General features: G+C 40.9%; 1 protein-coding gene across 9 annotated transcripts in view; it reads right to left on the minus strand.

The window, feature by feature from the left end:
• MAP2K4 (mitogen-activated protein kinase kinase 4) overlaps positions 1-14,432 on the minus strand; it is a 50,331-nt gene that overhangs the window by 7,533 nt on the left and 28,366 nt on the right. For all 9 annotated transcript variants that reach the window (XM_035104633.2, XM_060271818.1, XM_035104636.2 and 6 more), the window contains 7 exons: positions 10,190-10,364; positions 6,604-6,723; positions 5,723-5,842; positions 4,717-4,768; positions 3,907-4,034; positions 2,363-2,440; positions 546-694 (listed from right to left, as the gene is read on the minus strand). In XM_035104633.2, coding sequence (XP_034960524.1) covers positions 546-694; positions 2,363-2,440; positions 3,907-4,034; positions 4,717-4,768; positions 5,723-5,842; positions 6,604-6,723; positions 10,190-10,364 — 822 coding nt within the window. The remainder of the gene's footprint in view (positions 1-545; positions 695-2,362; positions 2,441-3,906; positions 4,035-4,716; positions 4,769-5,722; positions 5,843-6,603; positions 6,724-10,189; positions 10,365-14,432) is intronic.

Here is a 14,432-nt window from a genome sequence, read left to right on the forward strand (position 1 = left end):
AAAATATCACAGCTACAAACCTGCAGGTAGGCAAACTCCCAGCAGGAGGCACTACAAAGATATATTCTGCAATTTACAGTGTGCACTCTATTTGATGAAATCACTCCTCCCTCTATTAAATATTGAGGAGGCAACAACAAACGGATCTCCAAGATGTAATTAGGGGCTACAAAAGGTCTTGCTACAGACACAGCCTGAGGAAAGGCCTCCCCACCCCCACCCCCAGTGCTATTTGTCAAATGTGAGAAGTCAGTAAGGAAGATTTGCGTTGCCTTCACATTGCGTGAAATCCCTCCAAGCCACCACTTCCATCACACATGCAGGAAATGTGGCATTAATTTCAGGATTGCAAGTGGCTCTGCATACTGCAGCTTCCTCCACCCAACCCACTTTCATCCTCAATAGAGGAAAAATGCACCATTTCCAGCAACATGAATGCTCTTGGATGTTGCTGCCACATGCAAGTTGCTGAGGGCCAGAGTTGGAAGCCTGAGCCAGAACCACTTACTAATGCCCCGAAGAGCCCCAGAGCGAGGCATACTCACCACAAGTTGACAAAGTTGATAAAACTTGGGGAGAACTCCCGTTCCTCTGAGTTACTCAGCTGTGGTGGGTCTCCCTTGACTACTTGTGTCAGTTGATCAAAAACACTATTCCATTTGGGATAGGGGAACCGTCCTGTGGCCAGTTCATACTACACCAAAAGAAAAAGAAACAACATGTGCTAGATTAGCCATTGTAAAGTTCATGGGGCCAGGAGGGTGGGAGCGAGGATTCTGCAAACAAACCCCACCAGCAGAAGCTCTGTGCAAGGTTTCCAACTCCTGATTTAACAATAGCAACCCCCAAATTAAAGGTAAAGGTAAAGGGACCCCTGACCATTAGGTCCAGTCGTGACCGACTTTGAGGTTGTGGCGCTCATCTCACGTTATTGGCCAAGGGAGCCGGTGTACAGCTTCCAGGTCATGTGGCCACCCAGGTCATGTGGCAAACCAGAGCAGCACACAGAAATGCCATTTACCTTCCCGCTGTAGCGGTACCTATTTAACTACTTGCACTTTGACATGCTTTCGAACTGCTAGGTTGGCAGGAGCTGGGACCAAGCAATGGGAGCACACCCTGTCACGGGAATTTGAACCACCGACCTTCTGATCGGCAAATTAGCCAGCTGAAAGAAAGCTTGGGGGAAAGCAGGAGATGGCTCGTGCCTAAGAAATAATAGTTCAAAAGAGATTCCTAGACATAGCAGTAACTTAAAAGAGCTCAACTCTCTGCATCCTCATCCCCTCTGCTCCCCACAAACATTCTTTTTTCCTTGTCTTTGCAACTGTATGCATTCAGATGAAGAGCCCCTTAAACACACTTTACCATTTGTGAAAAGCCCACAAGTCTGCTTTCCACAGATGGGGGAGAAATTCTGCCTTGCTGCTGTAAAAGAGCTGCAATGCTTTCTACTTCTTTTGTTAAAAAGAAGAAGAATCATACGGTACAAGGTGTGCAGGCAATTGCTGGGGAGACAGAGTGGGCAACTTACCAGCTGCTTTAATTAAATTTAAAATGTTCACAAAACAACAGGCAAGCACTTGACCTCTAAAACACATGAAATAATAGGGTGTGGGTGTGTTCTGCATTAGCCCAAGCCCTTATTTTGCATTTGTCTCCAGTTGACGGATTTCAAGCTTCCCATAAAAAAAGCAGAGGAAACAATGTCTACCCATTCCTCCTAAACATACTACATGCTGGGGGCAGGGCCCAGAGGCATTCCAGGGAAATGAAAGAGGTAGCTGGAGTTCCCGGTTTCCCCCTTCAATACCATCGCCACCTGTCCCCACCCCTAGTCAGCTCCACTTTGGGGGTGGCTACTAGGCTAATGCTAAGGGTGTGCGCCCAGAGAGGGTACTTTGCCCAGCCCCTTCAAATCTGGAACTGTCTCTGATTGGACCAACCCTTGGTTTCTACCTTTCTGCATCAATACACTCTTCTCCACTCCTACTAAGTTTGCTTTCTTCAGTGGTCCAAACCTAGAAAGGCTGGGCTTACTTTGGCTCTAAAGGGGCAGCAAGGAACAGATTCCTAGCTTAAAGCTTAAAGCACGGCTCTTTTGAGGTTTAGCATGCATTGCTGCCCCCTAGTAACTGAGTAAAGTCACTGCTGATAAAAAGTAGCCAAGGAAGCCAAACTGTGTAGCAGAGGAAAGCTGAGCCAGGTCTGTTATTCAGGGAGGCAATGCAGGCCCCATCACAGCATACATGTTCACAAGAGTAATGCCAGTTTAGCTTTTACTTCTCCTAAAGCTGCTTCACAAGCTGCTTTAGGGTTTTATCTCCAGCAGCATGCAAAGCCCTTAGCATTTCTCACTTACCAATGTAATCCCTAAGCTCCAGACATCAGAGCGGACATCATATCCTTGCCTGGATGCACTGGGGTCTATCCTCTCTGGCTGAAATTAGAGGAAGAATATCAGTTATATAAGAAAAAAAGACAAGAATTTACTGAAGTGGGATATGGAGATGGATTCATTTAACACCAACTGTGCCCTCCATGATCCTAATCCTAATGCATGGCTGCATGTACTCTATGTAAAGCAAATCAGAATCAAGCAACACGGTATAAATTATGCAAATGAAGCAAACATTAGGGGAGATTTAAGTGATTCCTTTTTTACCCACCCCAAAGCTGCAAAGACTGGCCTTGAGGGGAAATCACTGCAGTTATCCTTCTGAAATTTGTTGGTTTTTTATTTCTCAGTAGTGAAGGGGCACGAAGGAATTGGACTTGGATAAACACCGAGCCAAATTAGGCAACCCCTTAAGCCTGAGGCGGACTGTTTTACAAAGTACTGAATCTGGAGTCTGAACTGAATCTGGTGGTTAGTGAAAGCCCCTAATACGAGTCTTCTCAGGATAATTAGATCTCATGGCTCCCACTTGGAAGCCATGGACAATTATTATATACAGGTTTATGGTGTTTTATTGTTATGATTGTACTGAACCATTCAATCTTTTGCAGCACTTTTGTCCAATCTGGTTCTGCTTGGCAAAACCATCTGCTATTAATGTCACAACTCAAGTGTATTAGTCTCACTTGGCCGGTGCCAGTATTTCTGAAAGAATATGCTTTGTTTCCCTGTTATCTGTGCCTTTGAATCTGGCATCACTTCTCCTTAAAAAAAACCTAACACATCCAACTAAGAACAAATGGCAAAAGAATCTGTATCTTTGGAATTCTGTTATTCTGTTATTTAAATGGCAATGGGAGCATCCCTCTTAGACTAGTCAATTATTCTGCCACATTTGGGAGCTGAAGCTGTATTTTATTGATCCATGCTACCACCAGGCACCAACATCCTCATCAGAATGTTACTAAGTAATTCTCAGACTTAATATACTCAGAAGGAATTTCACTGAACTGTATGTTTCCCATTTCCCTGCACCTTTGTATGGTAACCATCATGGTCCCAAATGTCCTCACTCTATTCCTGAGCCTCCTCTTCCAAGGAAAAGCTCTGATAGGAGCCACAGGGGTTTACTAGCTCCTTATAGATTCCTCCTACAAATGACTATCTAAATGCTAACGCATAGAAAATGGATGCTTCCAATACCTTCGCCAGTAGAGGGCCCAGGTTACTAAAGCATGAAAGAGATTTGATTACTGCAAGAAAAGCTGTTCAGCATTACCTTGGGCATGCAGTGATGTAATGTACTAAAATTAAGATGGAGAAGCTTCACATCAAGCTAACTTCATCTAAGTTTTAGCTTGCGAAGCTGAAGCATGATTTCAATCTCAGCCATTCATGTACAAAATATTTAGCTTCTGCCTGTACAACAAAGGGAGTAAAATAAAGGATTCCATTTCTATTTGCACCTCACCCATCACATACAGTACAAGTTTTCAAATCCCACTTACTGCCATGTAGGGCCGGCAGCCAGCATCTCTGGTTTTGGCAATGGAGTCTACAAGTTGTCCACTAATGCCGAAATCACAGAGTTTAATATTTCCGTTTCTGTCCAGAAGAATATTGGAAGGTTTAATATCTGCAACAGATGTGGGCAAACAGAAACATATTTAAGCAGATAAGCTGCAACCAAAGGACTTCAGTTTCTAACTGCTGAAAGTTACATAGCGTCAGACACAAAGTTACGAATAAATATAGCAACCACAACTGCATGTCACAATAAACTAGAGTCCCTACCCCTCTGGAATTAACAGGAGAAATAAATCAGGATTCGAGCTTGCTTCCCATAATATCCGAACTCAGGATCTCGGTTTGTTGCTCCCTTACAAACCAGGATCACTAGCCAGCCTTAAAACATGGTTTGTTGTTGGCTTACAAATCCTGTCTTGTTAGGGAGTAACAAACTAGGCACCTCAGCCAGCCAAGCATCCAATGGCAGCAGCTTTGGTGTGAGAGAGACTTAAATGGGAGAAACCCCCTCCTAAAACACTATGACCCTGTTCTCCACACAGAAACTTGTGACTATAAAATGTAACACCCAACGAGTGTTGTCAATTAGCTTTGTCCTAATGTCAGCCTCCAACTGGTAGCCCAAGAGAACCAAAACTCACATGGACATAGTCAAACATAAAATGATCAAGTGGAATACCCCAAATAGTCGGGTCACAAATATATTTTGCATAATCTATAGGCATACTCAGGAAGAACTGTGTGTGACAGACATACCACACAGTAAGAAAGGCAAATCCAGAAAAGCCTACCTCTGTGAATGATTTTCAAGTTTTCTTTTAAGTGGTTTAGTGCTTTCACAGTCTAGGAGAGAAAGAGAAATTTTGTTGAGAACAAAAGTATAATAAAATGCCTGCTATTACACAATTCAAAGCCAAACAATTTGAAGATGCATCTCAGCTTATAAGGCAGAAATGCAGATGCGTCCCTTTAAACATTTAATAGCTGTACCATGTTACAGTGTAGTTAATGCAAACAAAATGTGATAGAAATGGTTGTGTAAGATGGTGGTATGTTTCCCGCTTGTGCTAGCAGGGACCATGGGTGGTGCTGGGGGATGGGATGGGGGGGAAGTGCACTTCCCAACCAAGGAGCTCACCCCCACTCTTGCCTTCTCACTGCTGAACTCCTGTCATTGACATATACTGCTAATTTTCTTTCAGAGATCTTAGCATGTGGGACACAACCCACCCACCTAGAAGTATACAGGTGAAACTCGGAAAATTAGAATATCATCGAAAAGTGAATTTATTTCAGTAATGCAACTTTTTATTTTTTATTTTTACAAATGCTTTCTTTTGGAAATTCCACAGTAATAAAACAAATAGTTACAATAATACGAAAAATAAACATCGCTATTACATTTCATTAATTACATTCCATTTATAATTGACCCACCTCACGACAAATAATTACAATTACAACAAATAAAGGCTTCACATATCTTGTTTTGCATGTCATGCATCTATCTCATATATTGGTTTCACCTTTTAAGTTGTGTTACTGAAACAAATGCACTTTTCGACAATATTCTAATTTTCCGAGTTTCATCTGAATTTTGCCCTTTCTCTACCCCTCTACCACCACAAGAAAAAAAAAATCTGAAGCCACCCTGGCAGAGACTGAGCAGTATATGGTAAACCACTAGGCATGGTTCACAGCAACAAGCCTAAATAAGCCAAATCATCTCCCGCCTAGATCCTGGATTTTTGTGTGCACACAAAAAAAGGCAGCAGTAAGAATAGAAATAATACTTACAGCTAAAGTGATTTTGCCTAGAATTTCTTCTGGAATAACGTCATCTAATACACTATATACATATTTGTAAAATTTATCAAACGAGGTAGACATGAGCTCCATACAGATCCAACAGTCACCCTAAAAATAAAAATAAAAACAGTAAGAAAGAAATGTTTTATTATTGTTAATCTGAAATACACATATGGGGTGGTCAATGTGCAACTCTTGCTAAGCTGTGATGGAAAGGGAAGCACAGAAAAGAAGGTCCTCGGACATACAAACCAACACCGATGCAAACCTTTGCCTTACTAAGAGAGAATACATATATTTCTGTGAACAAACTTCAAGTTGGTCTGCCTCACAAAATATTCTGCTTTCTCTTTTGTCAAATTACAATTGGTCTAATCAATTAGTTAGGTGGCATGTGGCATTTGAATACATTAGCAGTTGTCCATCCCAAAATACAATGGCATTGTGTTCCTCGTGACCCCTGGAGTAGTTAAATGCTTACTAGGCTTGTCAATATCTTGGGCCAGCTATTATATCTCAGTGTAACCTACCTGCAGGGGTGTTGGGATAAAAATGGGGGAGAACCATGTACACCATCCCAACCTCCTTAAGAGGATGAATGGGATAAAAGTGAAATGTAATAAAAGGTAGAAAGCTTGAAAGGCACAAGTGTATAACACACGATAATGATGAACCTTTCGAGAAGCACTGAAATGAAATAGGCATTTTAGAGATAAAGCAGTGCTTTACATGCATCTCCCCCACCACTAGTTTACCCTTGCAAATTGTCTACTGCTTGCCCTTTGGTTATTGTGCTTCATTACCCATTAAAAAGTCATAAAACATATTAACTAAATCTGTTACAAACTAAGCAGATTTTGAGTGCCCACCTCTCTGAAGAGTGCTCCATAAAACTGAACAATATATGGGCAATCACTACTTCGCATAACTACATCCAAATCCATTAAAAGCTGTTTCTGTTCCTTTTCATCCACTGTTGAACGAATTCTCTGAAAGAATAAGAAAGGAAGAGATATTATAATTAAAGGAAACAGAACTAGCTGTGCTTGCATGTCACATTAATATCTTATTATGGGCTCACCCACATGAACCATGTGCTGCTCAAAAGCATCCGCTTCAATTCCTTACACACTCCAGGCCAAACTGGGAGCAACAAACCACAACGCATGGGTTCTGACATGTCATCTGAACCATTTTAAACAGCTCAGGTGAATGAACTTTAAATAATTATTAAAACATTTCAAGTGGGTTAGAAGGGGGACATAATTGTGTATTTTTAAGAAAAATAAATAACCTCTAACCTGTAAGGAAGGTTAGGCTGAAAAACAGCAACTAGCTCAAGGATAACCAAAGAGTTACATGCCTGAGTAAGGATTCAAACCTGATCTCCAAGGTACTAGTCCAGAAGTCTAACCACCACATCTTGTCCAGTAGTTTAGGATGATGGGAAGACAGCAAGTTGGGGAAGGCTGACTTATGCTATCATTATCATGCAACAATCCATATTTGAGTATGATGAATATTCCCTTTTATTAGGCAGTATTTTCTTCAGTTCAGGACTCAATTCATGGGACACATTCCAGCCTAACAAAAACATTTGAGTAGGCCGCAGTGCAAGGCTGGCCACAGGTGTGGCTTGGAGAGGAAGCATGGTCTAGAAAGATTACTAAGGACCACCCCGTCCATAAAGAATATGACATGTTGGTAGCCAATCTGTGACTAAGGGCCAAACTGCATGGCACATTAAAAGTGTTTTTAGGCACTGTGTCATGTCTCTCCTTTTAGAAAAGTTAACTGCAATGGATCCTAATCCTAATCCAGATTTTGATCCTTTACCCATTGCTATTTTCTAGGCAACCACCTCCAGCACTACCCACAATTTGCTATCACCTTCTGGGGCACAAAAGCTTCTGTATAGGGTGATTTTCCAGGGAAAACAGTGCAGGGCTAAACAGCTAACCTCTCTTCCAGCCCCAATCCAAAACACCCACACCCCTGTTTTGCTAAAGAAAACGATATGGCTAATTCTAAGCACACAATTAAAAATGCTTTGAACATTAGCATGTAATATGGCCCCAAGAAGACACTTTACAAAAATATCCCCAGTTATAGCATACCAATGTGGATCTCTAAATGCTAACAGTTAAGAGTAACAAAAACACCATACCCTCCCCCACCAAAGAAATGCTGATCAAAGCCACTTGAGAAAGTTATAATAGCAGGCATGGGAGGGTTTTGCTTTGTTCTGGAGACACTATACAATTCTTCTGGGCACAATTATTCTACAGCTGTAAAGTCATTACACATTCCAGAGTACAAATAGTAAGCAGCTCAACTGTTTGCCTAGGAAGTGATGGGCAGAACAGAATGATCCAAGTAAAGAACTGCCTGTTACATAGAAGATGAAATGGGAACTCTAAAACACAACCGCAAATATAACATATTCCATCTGTTTTTCCTTTTTCCAGTGTTTCTTAACTCTCTGGCAATACCTAAACTGCATATAGGCCAATGCCCTCTAACCTTCACAATTCCCTTCCGCATGTAACTATTCCTAGCCTTTGTATACAATACATTATCCAATCTTTGTATTCCCAAGGAATCCCATGACCAAATATGCAAAGCACTTCCCATTGTGCTCTCCTTGATTGCATGATCCCTGCAAAAAAACGCAGGTTATCTCCAGAGTTTTCTGACCTTGTTCCCATTTTCTTCTCCAGAATTCCTCTCCTAATATTTCTGTACCATTCTTTACCATATTTCCCTTTCTTCAGTGGCTGCTGGTATCTGCCTCACCTTCCTGTTTTCTGTAGAATTCTGTCTATGTAATTTTATAATTATTTCTTTTCTTTAACTTTTCTTTTACTGGCTATCTATCTATACTCTTCTTCCAGCATTATTTTACCATAAAACAGCCACCTATTATCAAGACTTCCCACAGAAAACACAAGCTGAGCACAAATCAAGGTCGAGTGATCTTGGGAAGATCAAACTGGTTCCAACAATTGTGGGAACCTCCAGAAAAGCGTGTCTGGGGGCAGGGAGGAGATTGTCCTGTATGGCAAGCTGAGAGAATCATCATAATAGTGCAATGCCAAATTCCTCCCATAATTTATTATTATTTAATATTTATTACTGAATACATGGGAATGGATTAAACATCACCATAATAGCAAAGTTTGAATATGGCAATTGTGTCTATCATACAGGTAAATGTATGACAGTTGCACTCCGGTATTTGCTGAAGTACGGTAGTCAACGTGAAAGTTATGTGAATCCTTAAATGTTCAAGGACCCACTAAAGATATATCAGGGAGATGCAATGTGTCTCTCAGGTAGCCTGTCCATTGTGTTTACAAATGTCCTCCTCTGCATTCATACTTTGTGTGCTCTACTGCAGCATACACAAGTGAAACCTGGCTAACAAGCAAAGTGACCTAATTATTTGGTAGCAAACCTTAATTTGTTGCTATGCAAAACCCAAATATTGGCCCTCAACAGGACTCAGCAGAGGCATGGATACACAGAAAAAAATATGGCATGTTCCACCCTACAAATTCAGGGAGAGTAGGGAACAAGATAGAATGGATTCCTTGTAGGCCAGAATTCACTTATGTAGCTCAAAGACACAGATGCTGGAAAAAGCAGGGCAAAGGATATTTAATATTCCATAAAGCGTACTGGTCACACCCTCTTCTATGCCTATTATACTTGATGACTAGTGGCCTACGTGTTACAAAACATGCCAGTATACTTGCTGATAACTGGACTGAGTACAGGGCTCAATTCTGCCTTCACTTCAAGTTATTTTATAGCCCAGTGTTGTTAAAAGAGTATTAACAAGAAATGAGCGGGGCACAGGTGGCGCTGTGGTCTAAACCACTGTGCCTCTTGGGCTTGCCGATTGGAAGGTCAACAGTTCGAATCCGCATGACGGGGTGAGCTCCCGTTGCTTTGTCCCAGGCTCCTGCCAACCTAGCAGTTCGAAAGCACACCAGTGCAAGTAGATAAGTAGGAAAAATGGAAACTACTGCAGCAAGGCAACTGGCTTGTTCCACAAAGGACCCTGACCTGTCCACTGCAAAACTGCATTTAAGAATAATAAACCTGAGCTGGATTTAAAACCAGGAACCTAGAGATAAAGGGTCTCAGTGTGTGTGTGTGTATATATATATATATATATATATATATATATATATATATATATATGTATATATATATACAGTGTTTGTGTTAAAAAGAAGCTTACATATAATAGATGTTCTCCTTAAATTTTACAACCCATAATTTTACAAACCAGTTAAGTATTTAATAACACTAAACTACAAGCCAAAATATACAGATAGTGGGGGAAAGCAAACAACTGCTGAGCGCAAGATGGATGGATATTAAATTATCCACTATATGTTGCCCCTGCAGTTGGAAAGTACAATAATAATTATGGGCATCACCTACTTTAACGGCCATAATTTGCCCACTTGGTTTGTGGACCATTTTGTTGACCGAACCATAAGCGCCTCGTCCAATTTCTCCAAGATCTTTCAAGTCCTCTGCAGTAAAATCCCAATGTTGTTCAGGGGAAATCTTCAATTTTCCTGATGATTCAATGCTGTGTGTTCTCAGTCTCTCTCTGCCAAATAAAAAATAAAAAAATTGGGAAGGAATTTTGCCACATTTTATATCAATTGAAAACTTTCTCTTTCTTACAGCACTGATTAAAAGCATTTATACAGAGTAGTGAATATAAAGCTAATGCAATAATATACTTTCCATGAAGGATCTAATCTAGATGGAGGTAACAGGACAGGATACTGTAAACAGTTTCACCTAAAGCAACTAGATTTTTTAATAGCTATTAATCAAGACCACCTGTCTCTTATATTACAATAACTGTATGTCTATTTCTACGGTTGTTTATAAATTCCTGCATAAAACTGTATTAGATTCCTATGAAATGCAGAAGGATAATATTAGCTATGCTACGTAACATAAAGTAACTACATTCTTCTAGAGTTAAGTTTAGGCTGGTGATTGTCTTTCCCCTTTTATTGCCTGCATTTATAACACCATAAAGAAAACCCATACCTGTGGTTGTTGGGTTTCCGAGAAGAGATTATAAATATTAATAGAAAACAGAAAAAATGAAGGGATCATGTCTTTCTAGTTAACTCCAAAAATACATGCAGAGCCAATATTCTGTCAGTGTATTTTTGAAGTAAAAGAAGATTAGTCAAAAAGCCACAAAGCCGCTGGTGCATATTTTAAGGCCAAAAGAAGTGTGCAGAATTTTGTGTCAGTAATAAAGGATATTTTTTACATTGGGTCGAACGGACTTCCACAGCTGTGTTAGGTTTCTTTTCTTGCTGACAAGTGGTTCTGCATGAAGAAATACAGTTTTTCTATTTTTGTTTTCCAATATGAACAGTGCTCATCTCAAGACAAATGTGAAAGTCTCCAGTATCTTCTACCCATCATTTTCACTGTCAAATGTTTGAAAATGAAGCTTACTCTGTAAGAGGAAGGTCTCAAAGAATTCAGTAGGATTATTATTATTATTATTATTAAGCATGTTTAGGTTTGGACTGTTAAACTCTGGGCTCCTCAGCTGCAATTTTATAAGTGCTTCATAGTTTTAAAGCCCTTCCTCTCAGCCCTGAACCAAGGAACTTGTCAAACCTGATAGCTGAAAATTTAATGTAGATATTTGCACATTTATCACAAATGATTATGGTAAGAGCAGAGAATACTTGTTCAGAAGTAATCATTCAAGTAAAATCATGGGGAATTAATCAAATTACTTAGCAAACTCAACAAAAGCACTGCTTTTGTTTGGAATAAGTCCAAACATGAATTCAGGAAAGACCCTCTAAAACCAATGAAAGAATATTAGATGGCAAAAAGGCTTGATCTAAGGCTTTTTAGTTCCTAGACACTGGCTCAATTCAAACAGAGCCTTGGGCTTGTACACACCTTTCTCCCCTTGCACACTCTTATACATAGTCTTTTGTGGCAAACCAGTTTGCAGTTACATCCAAATAGGAAAAAACATAGTTTGTGCAAACCAAAGTTTGTCTGCAATCTGAAATGCAAACCATGGTTTGATCATGGCTTACAACTGCAGTTTGCCACAAAAGAGGAAATACAGAACGGTGCAATACAAAGGCTTGGCATTACATAAGAACACCAATTCCTGAAGATGATGAAGTATCTCTCTCCCTTTCTCCAGCATCCTCTGATCTTGGTATGTCATCTTTAATATAGATTCAGCTATACAAGATAAATATAGAGGCAACATAATACTGAGCAAAGAAATAATCTATTAGCATCTCTGAATTCCCGTCTGTGTCATAAATAAACCACCTACAAGACCTTTCTACAAAATGTTAATGAATGAAAAAGGAAAAGAAAAGAATTTAGAAGCTGAGAGAAGCTAAAACAAAAAAGAATAAATAGAAAGTCAATTGTAAGCTTTGCAATTTGCACCTGCTAAAGATAAAGCAATTTGTCTTAGAAATCACATTAAAACAGGTGTTGGGAATTACTTGCTCCCAATCTGCTAGCACATTGCAGAATACTGGTAATATGAAATACTCATGCTTTTAAATAAACCTGAGGAAAAAACAACCTATAGGGAAACAAGACACCCCCGATCCTATGAAAAAGTAAACTGATGTCCTGATAATTGTCTTCTGCAGCTACAAGGCTGAACATCCAGAACTTGTCTACAAAAACAGACACTGCTCCCTAAGTTTGCTACTCCTAGGATACTGAAAATTCATACAAATAATATTTGCATCATCATAGGATGACTAATTTTGGGGGGGGGGCATTATGGTTCGTATATTTCGTATGATAACAGATTTTTTGTTTTGGCCGCTTCCTGCATGAGCAGAGTCTAGCGCAAAACTAGAATTAGATAGAGGCAGTAGTTCTGCTGTATGCCGTTAGGTGGCGCTTTACAAACACTACTGTTTTGCAAAGAGGCAGCGCGCACATTCTACTAACGCTCATCTCCCCAAGATGCTTTGCGCGCGTCGGCTTCATTTGTGCGCTACTGCGCAGGTACCCTGTCTTCTCCATTCCCCTCCCTCCTCCCTGGCGCGCGCTGCCTCTTTGCAAAACAGTAGTGTTTGTAAACAAAGCGTTGTTTTTCGCGGAAGCTACAGTTCGCGTAGTTAAAACTGGACCCTTGGTTAAAAAGTGGTTTATCTCATTAAGAACTGAAAATTAAAACAAACTGTATACTGATGGAGTACTCTGTTGTAACTGTAAAAAACGTATAAATATAAAATATAAAAAGACTCTTAATTTGGCTCTCACTTTTTAATTTTAGGATTAGGAATTAATGGGGGTCCTTGTCACAATAGTGGCTCGATGAGTGGTCCTCGAGAAAATTTTGTTGGGAACCCCTGGCTTAGAAGATCTGCCTAATTTATTTGTGTGTGCAAATTACTTCCATTTCCCTTTTCATACAACCAAATATTAAAATTTAAATACTAAGAAATTAATTTAGCTACCAGAAGCTTATGGTTTTTATTTGGAGAAAAAGGGAGAGAGAAGTCAAAGTGGCACTCAAAATACAATTATAAAAGTATACAAAAGTAAATCAGGGTTCTATCCATAGCCAAGGTTTAAGTCTAGGTGTCACTACACATCAACACAAATCCATTTAGGGTTACTGTATTTAAGTAACACCAGAGCAAATCTCATTTTCAATATGTACTGTCCTTTTGCTAGGAAAGTTGTAGGGAAGCAGAGCTTAATATATATACAACACATTTCTGTACCACTCTTAACATCATTTTAGGGTGGTGCACAACCGTCTTTAAAATATACATATCAAATTTAAATTAACATTACTGAAGAATATCCAACAAGGGAGAAAAGTTCTATTCTGTGCCTCATGGTGCCTGACATCTACGAGAAACCACTGCACAAGATTATGCAGTGTTTTTGGAGTGCTAAGTCATCAGGAGTTGATAACACCCAACTCCAACTGTGTATAGGCATGAGTACACAAGTGCCAAACCATGTAGAGGGACAGAAGCATGCATGCAAGCTTGACCCTCAATGTCACTGCACACGCCCCTTCCCTGCTCAGTCTCTAAACGTTCCCATCTTGTATAGGTATTCTACCCACATTCACTTGTACATGATTGATCACGAAGAGAGCCGTACTTGCATTCACATGAGGAGAATCCCTACACAGACCTTCCCTACTCAAGAGAAGGTCAGGGACTGAGTGAGAGAAGTGTGCATGGTGAAGTTTGGGGCAGAGCTTGTACATTGGACCCAGGATCCCTACCAGGGGCGTACCCAGGATCAAAATTAGGGGGGGGCAAGGGGCGGGAGGGGAGGGGCCACAGTGGGAATGTGGGCGGGGCTACGTGGCCTGCGCCTCCCAGTTCTTCCGAGGAGGCGGCCCCAGGCTCCCGCTCCCGGCACGAAGCTCCAGAGGCGTGCGGGAAGCGCAAGCTTGTGGCTGCCTCCTCCGCGCCTCCAAGCTGTTTCAAGGAGGCGGCCCCAGGATCCCGCGCCCAGCACGAAGCTCCAGAGGCGCAGGGAGCGTGAGCTTGTGCCTGCCTCCTCTGCGCCTCCCAGCGCTTTCAAGGAGGCGGCCCCAGGCTCCCGCGCCCGGCACGAAGCTCCAGAGGCGCACGGGGAGCGCGAGCTTGTGCCTGCCTCCACGCCTCGCAGC

This window comes from Zootoca vivipara, chromosome 2 (assembly GCF_963506605.1).
Source record: "Zootoca vivipara chromosome 2, rZooViv1.1, whole genome shotgun sequence".
Taxonomy (NCBI): Eukaryota; Metazoa; Chordata; class Lepidosauria; order Squamata; family Lacertidae; genus Zootoca; species Zootoca vivipara.